This window comes from Zeugodacus cucurbitae, chromosome 2 (assembly GCF_028554725.1).
Source record: "Zeugodacus cucurbitae isolate PBARC_wt_2022May chromosome 2, idZeuCucr1.2, whole genome shotgun sequence".
Classification (NCBI taxonomy): Eukaryota; Metazoa; Arthropoda; class Insecta; order Diptera; family Tephritidae; genus Zeugodacus; species Zeugodacus cucurbitae.
This window is the reverse complement of record NC_071667.1, coordinates 66,706,921-66,726,727: the sequence shown is the minus strand read 5'-3', so window position 1 is coordinate 66,726,727 and position 19,807 is coordinate 66,706,921. Positions and strand designations below refer to the sequence as shown.

Sequence of the window (19,807 nt, the reverse complement as noted above, 5' to 3'; positions counted from 1 at the left end):
ATTTGGAAATCTTGCTTTTAATAAAGAAAACTCGGCGTTAGGTTAGGTTCAGTTAAGAGGTAGATATCTGATATCTGATAGATATCGCTGGGTTCGCCGAAAATATGCCTACCGAGGTACTCTACCTAAGTCTGGCGAATGCTGGACATTGAAGGTGAAAGTGCTTGGACGATTCCACTTCGCCTTCCTCCAAACAGCTTTGGCTACTAGCGTCTGACATGATCCCTAGCCTCACCGCGTGTGTACCTATTGGAAAATGACCAGTAAACACTCCAATCGCGGGAAATGAGCCTTACTAAGCGACAGTAGCTGTAAAGACCATTTTTCGATCCACTGTAGTCCAGAAAGACCTCACTACTGCGCAGGTGCTGGTTTTTGTCCAGCGTTGGGCGAGCTCATTCGAAAACAGTATGTCTGCGGTCTGGCGCAAGTGGACCACGGACTGCCAACACGTTTCCACTCTGCCGTCAATGCTAGGGTACCCTCTCTTGCAAGCTGATCTGCTTTGCAGTTTCCAGCGGTTCCGCGGTGACCGGGTACCCCCACAAGTCGGATTATAAAGTAGTTCGAAGCTACAGATCACGATGAATCCAAGTACAGTACTACCGCTCCGCTATCGGAGTGAATACACACCTCTCTGAAGTATGCCGCATTCCGAAGCAGTATATCTACTACTACTTTGATGATAGCTACTTCTGCCTGAAAGACGCTGCAATCGCCTGGCAGCCGAGAACTGTAGTGAATTGAGAGCTTCCTACAAAAAAACGCTGTTTGTGAGAGTCCCCACCTTTTTCCAATAGGGGAAATAGGAATTGAGCCAAAAAAGTATAAACTATTGCTTTAAAAGAGTTCAAACTCAGCGTAAAAGGGACAAATGATTAATTGAGGAACTATACATTTATTTAAGAAGTTATTTAAAGTTAATTTTTTGTACAAATATTAAAAAATTTAAAAGCTTTCCATTTCAAGTTTGCCACTGCGTATACGTGATTTATTTCTATATGATGAAAAGTAACATGAAAACTCGTAGATGTTGGTCCATATGTGATTAAATGTCATCCAGACTTGGAAAAACATGTTGCAGTGAAGGCATAGAATAGAAAAATACTTCAATATCCAGACGAATATCTAATATCATAGAGTAATGTATAAAGGACTCTTTGGATCAACATTAACCCTTGCCATCTTTTTGTACTAATTACCGGCTTCAATTTAATACTTCCCACATTCAAACAAATATTTTCTGCCTGTGAACATCACTAGCGTATAGTAAAAATGTCGCACACATACATTTAGACACTTATATTCAACATATTCTACAATTTCCCAGTTCATTGCCGTTTTTACTCTCTCCAACCATTCATTATGATTGAACCAACTTTATCAGTCAATCTTCTTCTTGTCTTCATATTTACAATGCCGATCTCATATAGCAGCAAATTAGCCAATTCGTTCGGAAAGTGGCAATTACTTGCTTTGATTATAACTTGCCGGCATTGTTTATGTGTGAGTGCGTATGTGTGTGGGAGTATATGAGTTGAGTTGATTTCACATTTTGATGGCATTAACTTTGCTATACAATTCCATATTATTAAAGTGATTTGCTAAAGGACAATGCCATTGAAATTGCGGAGATGCTCTAAAGTATCAACACAGCGTAGCCACCACACACACATACATAAATATGTATGTACTAGTATATGTGAATGTGTGCATTTTTATCGATAAATGGTAAACAAAACTCGCATTTCACAGCATAATTCGGCTTTTCACACGCATGCATTCACGTGTGTATGTGAGTGTGTCTGTGTTCTGAGCATTTTATGCGCTTTCATCAAATCAAATTGAATATTTCGCTGGCGTCTGTGCTTTGTGTTGCCGCCATTCGTTCACACCTCACTCGCACACCTTTCCAACATATATACCCATATACATATATACATACATGCAGAAATATATATTTTAATGGAGATGTATGTATGTTTGTGCGCTGGTGTGCGCTTAATTGGATATTGTTATTTCGATTTGCTGAAGCGCATGAAAAGTGAGCAACACTTTCAATGTCAAAGTGAAGATAAACTCGCCACCGCCAACGCCGTCATCATCATCATATGTGTGTCTAACTGAGCAAATAGCCAATGTGCGCTGAGTTGACTCATTTGAGGATCAGCGCTCTATTACGGATATGCGAATGGCTGTGTGTGGGTGTGTTTGTAGTTGCGCGAGCATGTGCTTATTTCACTCAACTGTACTCGTGCTCCGCAAAATAGTCGATTTCTATGCAAAATGTATTAATTCATTCGCGAGATGCGGTCCAAAGTGTTAGGATGGTATATTTGCGGTAACGGTAACTAACAAGTGAATAATAAAGACGGTACGAGTACGGTGGCGCACGAGTGATGTTCAAAATAATTGCAAAATTTGCATAATAAGTGAGAAGGGCGCTTGTATAACTGTGTATACTTATAGTGAAAAAAAATTTCTTCAAAATCAAAATGAGTTGCAAAGCTTTAAAATATAAAATTAAATAAAAGTAAAAATACGAAAAATACTTATGGAAATTTATTCTGTTTTGTAAGTTCATTACAACTATTTTTGTAATAAGTGTGGTGTTTTTACAAAACTAAAATATATATATCATATTGTAACTGAAAGCTAAGAATATTTATGCATAAAATTTTGGAATTAGAAAAAAAATGCAACGAAACTGAAAACACAAGTATCAAAGTGTTCACGTTTCTACGGTCAAGAAAAACTGAAAATAATTTATGAAATCAATTTAATTTATAAAAAAGCATTTCTAAACATGAAATAGCCTGATTTTTATAAAAAAAATTTAAATTTTCAATTTTATAAAAAAATAACTGCTCAATAAATTCATAAAATATCGTACTTAAATAAATTAAAAAAAAAAATATAATATATAAAAAAATTAAATTTAACCATTATAATTAATGAAAATTTAGCCAATATATGAATTCAATTACTATAAATTTAGTTGGCGTAAATTGAATTTAAGCGAACTTAATTAGCCTATGTTAAATTGAACTCAATTAAAAACAACCTAATTATGTATACATTCAATTGAACTGAAATAAATTAATAGAAGGCTAATAATAATATATAAATATATAATTTATTCATTGACTTAATTAAATCGCAATGAAATTTAATTGAATTCAATTAATCTATAGCATACCTAAATTTAATTAATTACTAATTACTTAATTAAAGTAAATTAAAGTAAATAGAAAAATATATACAATTAATTAGAATCAAAAACAATACACAATAACTTCTTTTTAATAATATACAAAATAAATTAAATATAATTGGGCCAATTATTATACTAAATTAACCAATATAAAAACTAAGGATATTAAATAAAGCTGACATATTTGAGAAACTAAATGAATTTAATTCCGATATAAAAAAAAAATAAAAATAAGTAAAAAAAATTTAGTTATTTAATAAAACTTAAACTAAATTAAATTGAATTTAATTGAACTCAATTAAGTAAATATTAATTAAAACCAATGAAATTGTATAAAAAAAATACGAAATTACTAATTAAACAAAACTTTATCCATCTAATTTCAAGTGCATTAATCGAAGAAAAACTATGAAAATATTATAAAGCTATTCCATTAACCAAAAAATAATTATTATAAAAAATATTATTTTATAAAAATATAAAATATATTTAAAAAACTTAACTAGATTAAAAAATCATTAAAAAAACAGATTAAAGTAAAAAAAAATACATTAAATTTTAAATATTGATCCCAAATTTATATAATGGATCTCATTAAAACTTAATACTCATCAAGAAACCAATTTAAATATTACTCATTTACTGTTAATTAAAGTGAATACAGAAAGTGACTTCAAATTAAAGAAAAAAAGTAAAAAATAAACTAATTATGCAATTAGTAGCGATAACAATATTTACATTAAACAAAAAACCGACAACAATAACAACAACTATTGAAGCATGAGCTTCACAGAATTAGCAATGAATCTAAGCACAACGCTAACAACAAATCAATCAATATACAATAACAGCAGCAGCAACGACAACGAACTACACCAAAACATCACCACTTACAACAACACATCCTACCCTTACACCAACAATATCAGTAGTAGCAGCAAAATGTTAGAAATACAAAACATCACAACGGCATTGTTGAATGCCACCGCACAAAGCCTCACCGATCCCGAGTTTGAACAATACGAGGAAATTGATGAGCTCTCAGCGGAGCTACGCAATTTCGTACGCATTGTTGTACCCTTCTGTTTTGGCATTTTCGCACTGTCGGGCTTCTTCGGCAATACGCTCGTCATACTCGTGGTGCTCTTCAATCAGCAAATGCATTCCACCACCAACCTGTTAATTGTCAATTTGGCTGTGGCCGATCTGCTTTTCGTCGTTTTCTGCATACCGTTCACCGCAACCGATTACATAACCGAGTATTGGCCCTTCGGTGATTTGTGGTGTCGCACAGTGCAATATCTAATTGTTGTTACTGCATTCGCGAGCATTTACACATTGGTGCTGATGTCAGTCGATCGGTTCTTGGCCGTCGTACATCCGATACGTTCGCGACAATTACGCACAGAGAAGGTGACAAAGATCGCTATCGTCACACTGTGGGTGATCATTTTGTCAATATCGTTTCCGGTGCCGCTGGTGCATGGCTTAACGGTAAGTGTTGTGGGTGGTAAAATTGATGAATATGATGTTGTTTCAAGAATTAGAGGTTATTTTGAAGAATGGCATGTTATTGTTAATATATCCAGTGTAGAGAATAAGTGATCTATGGGAAGACAGCTTGCGAAACAGGGCCAAAAAAAAATCTATCTGATCTCGATTTGAGATATCGGGTATATTTTTGAGAGACATCTTAATACATTTGTAAAATCAATAGATCCATCTAGAGAAATCTTAATCCTGAATTTATGAATGACGTACAATGTTTTTTAAACCAAATTAAACCAAAACACTTGCTGCGAATATGAAATAAATTTCATAAAATTATTCAAAAGCAGCAAATTCGAAAACAACTCGCTTAGTAAAAAAGCTGCCAATCATTAAAACATTTAAGAGGGTAAACTTATTAATTCGTATGTAATTTATGGTAAATTGAAAATCATCATTATGACAACGATTATTCATTCAACATCATCAGCAACCTGATTATATTTGTACAAACACCCCCACCCTCTCACATAGGTACCTAACTCGCCATGAGCGTTCGCACAAATATGATTGGCCATCTTTCAACACCTTTTGTTTAGTTTTTCATATGGAAAATTAAAATTGATTTGAATTTTAATGACTCCCACATACAGATGTTAGTTAGTATGTGTGGTGTGGACCACTCATAGCAGACCACGCATTCAACACATAGCCCACCATTTAGAGCTATATGAGTATTTGCTTTGATTTTCATTTTAGATTCCGCACGCAAATAACACATTCTTCAATTTATTGCTTTCCATCACTCACACCTCATTTTCTCTCATCCAACTGTGCAGCAGCAGCCTCAGCAGCAGCAGCGGCAACTAAATGGTCCTAAAAATCTTAGCGTCCACCCAACGAAGCGTCATCAGATCTCACACCCAATCAGTCAGGCGGATAGTTGAAAAGTTCTTCCGTCCATCAGTCTACCGTTATGCCAAATAGTCTGCGCCGCAATCATTTCAAACGGTCACTAGTTCAGCTACGCACCCAATCCAAGTCCGCCACCATGTGATCGGTTCCTTTGTATATTTAAGTCTGCTAAATGTTTATAATAATCTACTAGTTTTCATTTTCATTTTCATATCTCTTTATATATTTATTTTTGCTTGTTGCAGACTTTGTTGCTTTTTTCATTTTCAACGAAACGTAGAAAGTAGCAATTTCATTAAAATAAATTTCAAGTATTTATGTTTGCTTCCTTCACGTGAATTTTATTACAAACACTTGGCGTGGCGCAGCTGGTGTCGAAAGCTCAAATAGCAGAGAATTTTATTGGTCTATTTAGTATGAAAGCGGGAATTAATTTGTATTAAAATTTGTGTAAAAAATGTCGGTATTTATTTTAAAAGTCTGGAGTTGTATTCTACTCAATTTTCAAGCAGAAGACATTTCTTTCAGTTTTAAAAAATTAAAGTTTCATATACAAAGACAATTCGATACAGTATTTTTAGAACTATTAGGTTATACGATACGACAATTTTGACAGCTCCCTCAAAGAAATGTTCTACCTTTAAAACTATATTAAATCAAATTTTGTGGTTCAAAACTTGAAAAACTATCTTGAATAATATTAAGTTCCATTGTGTAAAGAGTGCAAACAAATTAAATCTTCAAAACTTCTTTTTTCAAATATTCTGAGACAGATGATAGTCAAAAGAAGCCAAAACTGGCAAACGATGTTACTGAGCAATAAATTCTGACGTTTTTTTTCGCAAAATGAATAGTAATCAAAGGAGGTTTTCCATAACCAAACAACATGAATTAGGAGTTGAAACTCTCTGTAATTTTTATGTCATTATATGGATATTTATCAGAGCTGAAGAACAACTGAGGGCAAAGCATTAACCCATAATGCATGGCGTACCATATATGGTACATGTGATTTAAAGCAATCAAGGCTTCGCAATTCGTTCAAATTAATCTGTAGCGTCTGTCACAATATGTGCATAAATGCTAGCGGTTATTTAAAAATTACCGCAGCTTTCAGAAGTTTATACTCAGTTGTCAGTGACCTAACGAAGTGGGCGGAAGTCTTTATTTTGGTGTTGAACTCATGCATTTCAAGGTTAACTATCTGTAGTTTTAAAATCCCCTCATTATTTTCTTGAAAGAGCACCAAGACTTGATTCCTAGACATTTCTAAACTAGTTCTACTTTCCTAATAAAAATCGGTGTTTTACTCAGACTCCAGCGACTAAAAGATTGTACTTCTCACTAAATTCCGAATCCTCGGAAAAGGTTATGTATACATTTATTTGAGGAAATCAACTGGTATATAAGATGGTCAGATTATAAAGTGTGACAACGGCAAAATATTTCCATCGACTAATTATCAATGACTTGTTGGAAAACATACTTGTGGTGCTTTCTTTCATTATTCTTATTGCCGAATCGTCCACTTTAGTCTATAATAAGAAGACCGAAAGTGGTCACATTCGGTGTGACTGAACCGAAAATTATACCCAAATATCAGGCAGACGTTGACTTGTTTTAACCGTGAAGTATTTTCTTCAAGATTTGCTTACCAATGTTTTGGACGAAATGAGGTTTAAACTATAAAATATAATCAGTAAAACGCTTCGAGCAACCTGTGTTTAATCAAGGTGTCTTATGAAAGGAAGAATTTGAAATTTGCTCAAATTTAAGTTCATTGATAGTAGCAAAGTAGTAAGTAGATTATAAATGTAATTTCTTTATAAAAATACGATAACAACATAAGATAGATTTCAAAGGTAAATACACTTAGGCAAAAATCTACATCATCATTTGGCTCTACAGCTCTCCTGAGCTTTGACCTGTTGAATAATACGCATTCAAGCTACTCCGTCCTTTGGCGGCCTCTCTCCAGTTTTCAGTCGTAGCTTCTTCAGAACTTCGTTTAATTCGTCCTTCCATCTTGATCTCGGCCTTCCTCTTGCTCTCCCGATGAATGCTTTCGCGTCCATTACCTTCTTTTGGGCTCTTCAATCAATCTTTTCTTGTAATATGTCTTAGCCATCTTATAAATTGCGTTTTAATAAATCGCACCACGTTTTCGCCTTGAATTAGTTGGTCAAGTTCGCTATGCCATTTTATCCTTCATTCATCTGGTCCGATTCTAACTGTGCCGAAATTTTTTCGTAGAATTTTTCATCGAAGGTCATCAATTTTCATGTTTCAGCTACATAGCCCAAGACTACGTTTTTATACAGGTCTAATTTGCATGGTCTGTTGATTAGTTTGGACTTGAAAGAGTCTTATAAGATAAAATGTACATGAACTAATATAACCTTAAAGGAAATTTCATCACATCTCACTCGTTCTTGCATTTGCACACTCCAACAACAAATATATCGAAATACCATATTCCAAAACCATATTCAATTTGCTCTTAATAATCCTAACATAACGCTATGCCATCCATTCTGTGCCATAAAATAACTAATTAGACAAAATTAATTCGAAATAAATGGCAATGGCGGAAATGCCAGAGAGCCACCCCAACCAACTATCAGTGCCAATTAAAATCGGGTAATTGATGAATTATACAGTTAGAATTTGTTGGTGCACATACTTTAACGTTAGTGCAGCACACACGAGAATATTTATATATATATAGTCATATGTACATTCATATCACTATTTATTTACCTTCATGAAATAAATTGTTATTAAATGTGACTAAAAATATGATATTTCGCCATATGTAGAGTGAGTATGTATGTATGTACTACATATTGACACAGATACCCAAATGCGTGCGAACACATTGTCATTCGCCTATATATTTGTTTGTATGTTTCAGCGATAAAATAGCCGCCTCATACATAGTGCGAGATAAATATTTGCTTCGCATTTAGATTTCCTGCTTTAATGAGTACAAAACAGAAAAAAAAAATCACCAAATAATTGGAATTGGAACCAATGCTCTGCGCTCACCGCTGTAATCAGCAAAAACACGCTGTCATTAATCGTCTGCGGAATTCAAATCAGCGCGCATCGCGAGCCGATTACAACAAGTTATGGCCAGTTATCTGGTGTTCGGGTGTGAGGTTATCAAAAAACGATTTGTAGCGACAATTAGATAGTCAACTGATAAGCATTTAGATAGAATGGCACGTATATCTACTATGTGCTTACTTTGTTCGAAGGCAAAAATTTCAAATAAATTTTTGCTTAGGTGTTACACCTACGCTGTTGGGAGGTGTGTTATTTGATAAGGATATTACGATATAAATATGCATATGTCATATTTGTCTCATTACGGACAATATGACAATTTTTATATGACCTTGGAGGCTGGTGTATTTTCCACAATCATTTTGTTCACTATATTTTCCTATAATTATACATATTTTTAATACATACAAATATACTTTTGTTTCCATACAATAATTATACTCATATTCCAAAAATAACAGTACCAAAAAAAAACAAGTAAGGAAAGGCTAAGTTCGGGTGTAACCGAACATTTTATACTCTCGCAATTTATTGAAGAAATTTTATTAAGATAACGCACAAATTTACCCATAAATTCGGCATAAAGTTTAATAGAATAACGAAAATCGTCCTATATAGTGTATGAGGGCTGAGGTAATTCCTGAACCGATTTCATTCAATTTCACCAGCAATTTTGCTAAGATATATCACATATTAACCAATACATATATGCGTAATAAAGCCCAACGAATTTTTGAAAAACCTTTAATTAGGCATATGGGAGCTAAGAGATGTTGTGACCCGATTTTAATAATTTTTGGAACAGAGACACACTATTGGAAGAAAACAATTTCCTCTTAATTATATTAAATTAGTTGAGAGATTTACCCATATTTTCGGTTAAAATTTAACCTTAGGCGCTGAGTTCAACATGTTCGATATCTGGGGCCTTGAAAAGTTATAGTCCGTTTTCGACAATTTTTTCACAAGTGATGCCACAGATCATATACTGTATTTGTGCAAAGTTTTATTTCGCTATCATCATTGGTTCCTAATGTATATGTTATAAAGTGAAGGATTCAGATGGAATTAAAAAGTGAGTTATAAAGAAAATAGTCGTGGTTGTGAACCGATTTCATCCATTTTCCACACATGTCATCAGGGTGTCAATAAAATATTATATACCGAATTTTATTGAAATCTGTCGAGTAGTTCCTGAGATATGGTTTTTGACCCATAAGTGGGCTATGCCACGCCCATTTTCCATTTTGTAAAAAGATCTGAGTGCAGCTTCCTTCTGCTAACATTTCTTTGAAATTTTGTGTTTCTAACGTTTCTCGTTAGTGAGTTAACGCACTTTTAGTCATTTTCAACCTAACCTTTGTATGGGAGGTGGGCGTGGTTATTATCCGATTTCTTTCATTTTTGGACTGTGTAAGGAAATGACGAAAAGAAATGACTGCAGAAAGTTTGGTTTATATAGCTTTATAGGTTTGCAAGATATATATAAAAAGCCTATTTGGGGGCGGGGTCACGCCCACTTTTCCAAAAAAAATTACATTCAAATATGCCCCTCCCTAATGCGATCCTATGTTCCAAATTTTATTTTCATAACTTTATTTATGGCTTAGTTATAGCTCTTTATGTGTTTTTGGTTATCGCCATTTTGTGGGCGTGGCAGTGGTCCGATTCCGCCCAATAACTTCGAATAACCTTCTTATGGTGCCAAGGAACACATGTTCCAAGTTTCATTAAGATATCTCAATTTTTACTCAAGTTACAGCTTGCACGGACAGACAGACGGACAGACGGACAGACGGACGGACGGACAGACAGACATCCGGATTTGAACTTTACTCGTCACCCTGATCACTTTGGTATATATAACCCTTTATCTAACTCGTTTAGTTTTAGGATTTACAAACAACCGTTAGGTGAACAAAACTATAATACTCTCTTTAGCAACTTTTGTTGCGAGAGTATAAAAAACAAATAGTTCACTTCTAATGAGCTTCACTCATACGTAGGCGTCACTCGTAGGCATATTTATTTTTATGATATATCAAGAAACGAGCCTGTAAAACATATGCCTAATACTGGGCATGAGTACACATTTACATCTGTGTGTTTATCCACAATTAATTTTTGTATCTCGAACGAGTAATAATGGGTGGAATATTTGTGTGCCGTCACTTTGCCATAAAAGTGTGTTTAATAATGTGCCAAATCTGCCAAAACATTATTCCGGAGAATAATTGAAATGCATCAAATGCAGACATTTTTTGCCAAGAATTTCCAAAAATAATCAAACACACACGCAGACGCATTACAGATTGTAGACATGTAGACATGGATATAAATCTAAGAGATATATGTATGTAAATTATCGACTGCATGCGCTATAAAAATGTAATATGCGTTTGTACATGCCCTGTAGGAAAATTTCGCCACACCTCTGTGTAGTTCAGAACTAGTTCGAAGTAGTCCAAATGTAAGGAGACGCCGAAGAAAATCAAAAATATAGTGAATTACCTAATTTCTATCGAGCGTATTGTGTGAAAGACTAAAGCCCCCCGTCAACAAACTGATTGGACCTTATCAGTGTGGCTTTAGACCTGGAAAATCGACAACTGACCAGATATTCACCATGCGCCAAATCTTGGAAAAGACCCGAGAAAAGAGGATCGACACACACCACCTTTTTGTCGATTTTAAAGCTGCTTTCGACAGCACGAAAAGGAGTTGCCTTTACGCCGCGATGTCTGAATTTGGTATCCCCGCAAAACTAATACAGCTGTGTAAATTGACGTTGAGCAACACCAAAAGCTCCGTCATGATTGGGAAGGACCTCTCCGAGCCGTTCGATACCAAACGAGGTTTCAGACAAGGTGACTCACTATCGTGCGACTTCTTTAACCTGATGCTGGAAAAAATTATAAGAGCTGCAGAGCTAAACCGAGAAGGTACAATCTTCTACAAGAGTGTACAGCTCCTGGCGTACGCCGATGATATTGATATCATCGGAAGCAACAACCGCGCCGTTTGTTCTGCTTTTTCCCGCATGGATAAGGAGGCGAAGCGAATGGGTCTGGAGGTGAATGAGGACAAGACGAAATATCTCCTGTCATCAAACAAACAGTCGGCGCATTCGCGTCTTGGCTCCCACGTCACTGTTGACAGTCATAACTTCGAGGTCGTAGATAATTTCGTATACCTGGGAACCAGCATCAACAACACGAACAATGTCAGCCTCGAAATCCAGCGCAGAATAACTCTTGCCAACAGGTGCTACTTTGGACTGAGTAGGCAATTGAACAGTAAAGTCCTCTCTCGACGAACCAAAATCAAGCTCTACAAGTCGCTTATCATTCCCGTCCTGCTTTACGGTGCAGAAGCTTGGACGATGTCAACATCAGATGAGACGACACTAGGAGTTTTCGTGAGGAAAATTTTGCGCAAGATTTATGGTCCTCAGAACATTGGCAACGGCGAATACCGCAGACGATGGAACGATGAGCTGTACGAGTTATACGACGACATTGACATAGTTCAGCGAATAAAAAGACAGCGGCTACGCTGGCTAGGTCATGTTGTCCGAATGGACGAAAACACTCCAGCCCTGAAAGTGTTCGATGCAGTACCCGCCGGAGGAAGCCGAGGAAGGGGAAGGCCTCCACTCCGTTGGAGGGACCAGGTGGAGAGCGACCTGGTTACACTTGGGATCTCCAACTGGCGCCGAACTGCGAAGGAGAGAGACAGGTGGCGCACTATCGTCGATTCGGCTATAACCGGCTAAACGGTTGCAACGCCAATCACATACATACCTAATTTCAATAATTCGAGGAAGTTTCTCCAATTAACCTCATTCATTTTATTTGGCTATTCTTTCATTGATTATTGTTTTCAAATGCAACTCTGGTGAGCCAAACGAATCTGTTATCCAGCCAAGTATGCCGGAAGCAAACATGAATTTTATCTTATTTTATCTAGAGCGGTTTTATTTTCTCTCTGGCTTGTACGGAGTGAATGAAAATTTTGTGATTTTAAGTTTAAAATTTCTCTGGCAAATAATCCTCTCCCTACAGGGTACCTACAGCTATGTATTTACATGAAGATATGCATGTATGCTTGTATGTATGTCTATATAAACATTTCTATATAGTGAGTGCGCGGAGCGAAGGTGTTTGCTGTATGGCCCATAAACATTTGTTTGTAAACATTTCACATTACACGCCTAAATATTTGCTCATCCATAAAGTGAGTGTATATTTAGAGGAAGAAGCAGCAGCTGCACAAGTAAAAACAAACTTCTTGTGTGCATTTTGTATAAAAATATCAGCTGAAATTCATCAAAATGCAAGCAAAGTATGCAATTTAGTGAGCTTGTTTTGAATTTTTCTTTTAAATTCTTGTAAAATGTTCGAAATATTTGGTAAGTTATTAATTGAGGAAATAAGACAATTTATGCGTATTTAATATGTAATAATAAACACAAATTTTATATAATGCTTACACTGAGATGCTAAGCGAACGCCGTTATGGCAATTTTCAAACAATAGAATTTCGAGATAATCGAGCTCAAAGTTTCATCTGCAACTTTTTCATGTATTAAATTATCTATTCAGGCGCGCTATAAAGACCTATAAGTTTGCTTCTATAACTCCAATTGCGCTGAAATATAGGATATTATGGAGGATATTCGACCCCACCAAGTGTATATAACATAAATAAATCGATATTTCTCAAACAATTTTCGTCATTTCGGTAAATAATTTTAACTCTGCAATACTTTTTAGTATACTTTCGAATGATATCGATAAGTAAAGAACGATAAAATTATATCGATAAATCGATAAAAATATATTTAGATAGTCAACATTTCTAGGATTCGTCTGAAGATATTTTCAATTTAAGTAGCTGAATGCGGAATTATGCATTCATACTTTTTATAAAAAAGTCGAAGAAATCGGGTATATTAACCAGTAATCATCCTTAAAGTAAAGGAACTTACCTGATATCACCCGATCACGATGGTGTCCAATCGACCAGCCCAAAACGTGAAATTTTCTGCTCACCGAAGGGTTCTCTCAATAAATCCACCATAGAACGTTTCTACTCGGTCGAATATTATCCCGTAATGAATGCTGGGTCTCAAGATGGATGGTGGTGTTACGAATAGTACGCTTAGTAGCCCAATTATATTAATTATAAGTCAAGCGATGGTAAATGTTCTTCAGTCTTCCGTGATGAAATGCCAATACTAAACAAAAATAACATGACAACTTGACACGACTCACGCGTATTCTGTCAAAAAATGCTATTGAAATAGGTACCTCTACCTCTACTTGGATCACCCGTTACTTATGAATTTGCATAGCTTCCCAACTTTTTAAAAACTGTTCGCAAAGATAAGCTCTAACATAGTTTGGAATTAGAAATTATTATCTAAATCGAAATATTTATCGTTAAAAAAGTTATGAAATAGCAATTTGGTGTATCAGCGGGTCTTAATGAATCTTAATCGATAAATTATCAATAATTATCGATTATATATTTTCTTATGAATACGAGGGCTGCTATATATATTTCTGGCCTAATAATGAAAATAGGAATATTTATCAACGAAAATGGTTTTATTGTTTTTCAAAATATTCTCCATCAAGATTTATACACTTTTGCATGCGCTCAAACCAATTTTCGAAGCACTTTTTTTGAGCCTTTTTTTTTGAGTGATTGTCAAATTGTGCGGGATCCAACGAGAACAAATCTTTTTTACGGCCAGGTGTTCATGCAATATCGAATGTATGCTGGTGGGAGAAATGCATAAGCATGACTCTATCTGATCCGGTCTTGCATTATCAGTTCAGGTACGGCATCGATGTTTTCTGGCACAACGGCTCCTTCACGGAATTCGTCTTTGAGCGAGCGTCGGCCACGATTGAATTCGTTGTACCAGTTTTTCACAGTGCTATAGGATGGTGCTTCATAGCCATACAAAGATTTTAGTCCATCGATTGTCGATCTTGTCGCGATAATCCACGTCGAAAGTTGTGAAAAAATATCGCACGAAAATGTTCACGAGTTAATTCCATTTTTGGCCGAGAGGAATTTTTTAATTCCCTGTAAATAAAACAATTCACGATTAAATGACAAAACGTTCTGAGTGATGTTACGCTAAGAAATGTCAAACTTTCCAATGGAAATGTCAGATTGCACCTGGCAACACTTAGTGTTGCCTAGGCCAGAAAAATATATAGCAGCCCTCGTACTGACATGAGGTTTCGCAATATACATAATTAAAGATTTTCTCGAAAAAACCTAAAATTAAATGCAACAATTATCGAACTTCTACTTTAACCTCAAAATAATTACAATATTTCTTTGCCAAACGATTTAGTTTTGTTTTTGTAAATCTTAATATGCGAAGCGTGCCATAATTGACCATTTATTTTATTAGCACATATTCGTTTTCAAAAATTTTCCATGAAACTTTTCTCGTTTTCGCAATTTCACAATAAAAACTCAAATAAGTTGAAGAAAAAAAATAATTATTTTATTTTAATGTTAACATATTTATTGCAAAATTGTACACTCAGACATATTACATACACTAATGCATACGCGTACGTGTGAGCTTTGACGTAAAAACATGCAAACTACCTGTTTGCGTTTTTGGGATTTGAAATAGAATAGAGGGAAACATTGAATATATAGAACGAAAAAAAAATTATTTATTTCGAAGAAATTACCAAAGTCTTTATGGCATTATAAATCTGTTGTGAAGTATTTATAGAAATTATAGAATTACATTATAATTCAAGCAATTTTCAAATTGCGTTGATTTATAAATATTTAAAATATAATAAAATTTCAAAACGGATTTTTGAAATATTTCAAAATTTGTAAATAATTACAAAATAAGTATATTTGTAAACACCCAACCACAAATACCAAATAGTAGTGCAACAACTCAGGCAGAAGTATGTATCACTTGTAATAAACATGTATATCAAACCTGTGCGCTTGTCATTTATGTGCATTATTTAACTCAACTCAACTCGGCGGTAATATTTCAGCGGCCAACACTGAATAACTCATTAAATCATATTAATTTGAAATTTCGACACATAATCAGTGGCCATAATATTAATTTCGTTGCGCCGCAGTTTTGTTTACTATAAATATGTATGTGTGCAATTGAAAATTCGTGTGTTGCCATGGCGTATGAGTAATTTATTTAAATGTTCAGCAATAAATACGCGAAATTCAATGCGTCAAATGTGATTTCAAATGCTTATAACGAAATTGAGGTTTTATTTGTAGTATTTTATTAATATTAAAGTATTTGTGTTTGAAATGTTTATTCATATAAATTTACAAGGGTTAGCAAAACAAAAATTTGACAATAAAAAAATATTTTTTTTTTTTAAATTAAAAAGGCTTTATGTAGTACATATTTCAATCATAAAAGGTAACTTAATATTTTTTGTATACTAAGGAATTCTTATTTTCGTGCGGAAATACGAAACTGAAAAAAATGAAATTTATTTTTAAAAATTTATTATGTCTCCCCTCAGTTCTGTAAAATAATGCTTTTCGCCCCCTATGCTTCTATTTATGTTTAATACAATACTCTGAGTTTATGTTTTTTTCTTACTTTCACAAGTATATTAAGGGAGAATTTCTAAAAAAAAGGTAAATTTTGCAACAAAGGCTTTGGAAATATATTTTTTTTAAATAGGTGGCAGCATTATACAATCTAATTACAGCAAAAACCACCTCCATAGAGAGCATACATTTAAAACATTTATTCTATTTAAAGGTTTAAACTCGAAATCGGCTTCCAACTTCCCCTCAACTATTCAGTATAATTAAATTTGTTTAAAAACAGGTGGTAACTCCATAAAAATAGAATTTGATATTTGCAAAAAAACAAAAATAACTAACAAGTAAGGAAGGGCTAAGTTCGGGTGTAACCGAACATTTTATACTCTCGCAATTTATTTATTTAACTTTATTTATATTATATAATACACATATTCGTCATATATATTGTATAAAGTCCATTGAAAGTTGGAAACCATAATATTAGGTTAGAAGCATCGAGGTCCTCGTGTTCGATATATGAGGCCTTAAAAACCTATGGTCAGATTTCGGTTTTTTATTTTTAGAATGGGGCTGCCACACTATAAAAAGTTCTGCACCGATATCTTCACTAGTATTACTTTATATATTGTACAGTAAACGTTTCAGATCGTCTTCAAAGTTCTGGTATATAGGAAGTAGGCGTGGTTGTGAAGCGATTTGGCCTATTTTCACAACATATCATTGGCATGTAAGGAAACTATTACAAACCAAGTTTCATTGAAATCGGTCGAGTAGTTCCTGAGATATGGTTTTTTACCCATAAGTGGGCGACGCCACGCCCATTTTCCATTTTGTAAAAAAATCTGAGTGCAGCTTCCATCTGCCATTTCTTAAAATAAATTTAGTGTTTCTGCGGGTTTTCGTTAGTGAGTTAACCCACTTTTAGTCATTTTCAACCTAACCTTTGTATGGGAGGTGGGCGTGGTTATTATCCTATTTCTTTCATTTTTGGACTGTATTAAGAAGTGGCTAAAAAAACGACTGCAGAAAGTTTGGTTTATATAGCTCCATTGGTTTCCGAGAAATGTACAAAAAACTTATTTGGGGGCGGTGCCACGCCCACCTCCCCAAAAAAATTACATCCAAACACCAAAAATTTCACACCAAATTTCCATAGCTTTATTTATGGCTTAGCTATGACACTTCATGTATTTTCGGTTTTCGCCATTTTGTGGGCGTGGCAGTGGTCCGATTTTGCAACCCTCCTATGGTGCCAAGAAATAAGTGTGCCAAGTTTCATCAAGATATCTTAATTTTTACTCAAGGTACAGCTTGCACAGACGGACGGACGGACGAACGGACAGACAGACATCCGGATTTGAACTCCACTCTTCACCCTGATCACTTTGGTATATATAACCCTAAATCTAACTCGTTTAGTTTTGTGTGTTACAAACAACCGTTATGTGAACAAAACTATAATACTCTCTAGCAACTTTGTTGCGAGAGTATAAAAATAATACGTAGTCCTCCCTATTACTCCTAACCCAAGTCACTAACCGACTATTACTATTTACGAATATATTTATCCAATCTTAAAACACTTTAAGTGCAACCCTAATGTTGCTAGTATTAATAAAAAGTAAAGTAAATACATATATTATAAACAGTAAACTACATCAAAATTAAATACCATTCAAAATATATCCTCTCATTCTCCCCCCACAGAAACTGGAACCATTTCCAAATGTCACCTATGCATTTTGCACCTTCTACGAGGACAATTTGATCGTCACCCAAACCAGCTATCAAATGATATTTTTCGCCTGCTCCTATCTGCTGCCGCTAATGGCAATTAGTGGCCTCTATGTGCGCATGATTATGCGTCTGTGGCATCAGGGCAGCGGCGTACAGATGTCGGTGAAATCGCAACGTGGCCGCAAGCGTGTCACACGTCTCGTTGTGGTTGTTGTTGTGGCATTCGCATCGCTATGGCTGCCAGTACAGGTGAGTAGCAGTTAATATGTTACGCGGTGCGCATATTTTATGCGCTTTTTTGGCAAATTTAGTTATATTAATAAAAATAGAAGTGTGTGTGTTTTTGTGTATTGTGCTATGGCTCACTGAATATTTGATTTGTAAGAAGCTTTTGGGGAGCTTTGCTTTGTTCAAAATTATTATACTATATTCATTAGTTATTGAAAATATTTTATACATACATACCGGTGTGTCTATATAAAAAGCTATGCGAAATGTTGTATATACAGTAGTGCCCAAGTCGTAAATAGGTATCTTTAATATTGGCAATTTAATTCTGAAGAACACAAAATAATGTGCATTATTCGAATTTCATAGAGATGAACATCGCGTTAGGTCCAAGTTAAGGTCTCTGTCTACAGAAATTTTAATATTAAAAAAAATACTAAAAAATTATAATTTTTATAAAACCTTTCAAGACTCATAAAAAATATTACAAAAAACTCTTCTCATATATATATATATATATATATATATATATATTTGGCGTAGGAACCGCTTTAAGCGATTATAGCCGAATCCACCAGAGCGCGCCACTCATTCCTCCTTTTTGCTTTTTGGCGCCAACTGGAAATACCAAGTGAAGCCAGGTCACTTTGCACTTGGTCTTTCCACCGGAGTGGAGGTCGTCCTCTTCCGCGGCTTCCTCCAGCGGGTACTGCATCGAACACTTTCAGGGCTGAAGCACTTTCGTCCATTCGAACAACATGACCTAGCCAGCGTAGCCGCTGTCTCTTTATTCACTGAACTATGTCAATGTCGTCGTATAAATCGTACAGCTCATCGTTCCATCGTCTGCGGTTTTCGCCGTTGCCAATGTTTAGAGGACCATAAATCTTGCGCAAAACCTTTCTCTCGAAAACCCCAACAATCGTCTCATCGGATGTTGTCATCGTCCACGCTTCAGCGCCATACATCACGACGGGAATAATGAGCGACTTATAGAGTTTGATTTTGGTTCGTCGAGAGAGGACTTTACTTTTCAATTGCCTACTCAGTCCAAAGTAGCACCTGTTGACAAGAGTGATTCTGCGTTGGATTTCAAGGCTGACATTGTTGGTGTTGTTAATGCTGGTTCCCAGATAAACGAAATTATCTACAACTTCAAAGTTATGACTGTCAACAGTGACGTGGGAGCCAAGACGCGAGTGCGCTGACTGTTTGTTTGATGACAGGAGATATTTCGTCTTGTCCTCATTCACCACCAGACCCATACGCTTCGCTTTTTTATCTAGTCTGGAAACGCATATATAAGTCCAATGAAATGTTGGTCAAAATTTTGAGTAAGGATCCAATTTTTCATATCCACGTTGATGCAAATTTCCAAGTAATGTTAAATTTTTCAAAGCTGACAAGAATTTACAACCCTGATTATTTAAATAAGACAGTAAAGCCTCGAAGAAAAGCATCGAATCTAATAGAAAATTGTTTTTAGCACAGCGGCATCTAGCGGCTAATTACAATTTGAATATTAACAAAACTACATCTGGAATTGTTGAGAAATTTGACATAGAAATT

General features: G+C 35.0%; 1 protein-coding gene across 1 annotated transcript in view; it reads left to right on the top strand.

The window, feature by feature from the left end:
• The first annotated feature begins 2,284 nt into the window (after nt 1-2,284).
• The window catches only part of LOC105217519 (allatostatin-A receptor), a 36,810-nt gene continuing 19,287 nt past the window's right edge, over nt 2,285-19,807 (top strand). The window contains exons 1-3 of the mRNA XM_054232408.1: nt 2,285-2,574; nt 3,870-4,708; nt 17,981-18,259. Coding sequence (XP_054088383.1) covers nt 3,995-4,708; nt 17,981-18,259 — 993 coding nt within the window. The 5' untranslated portion in view covers nt 2,285-2,574; nt 3,870-3,994. The remainder of the gene's footprint in view (nt 2,575-3,869; nt 4,709-17,980; nt 18,260-19,807) is intronic.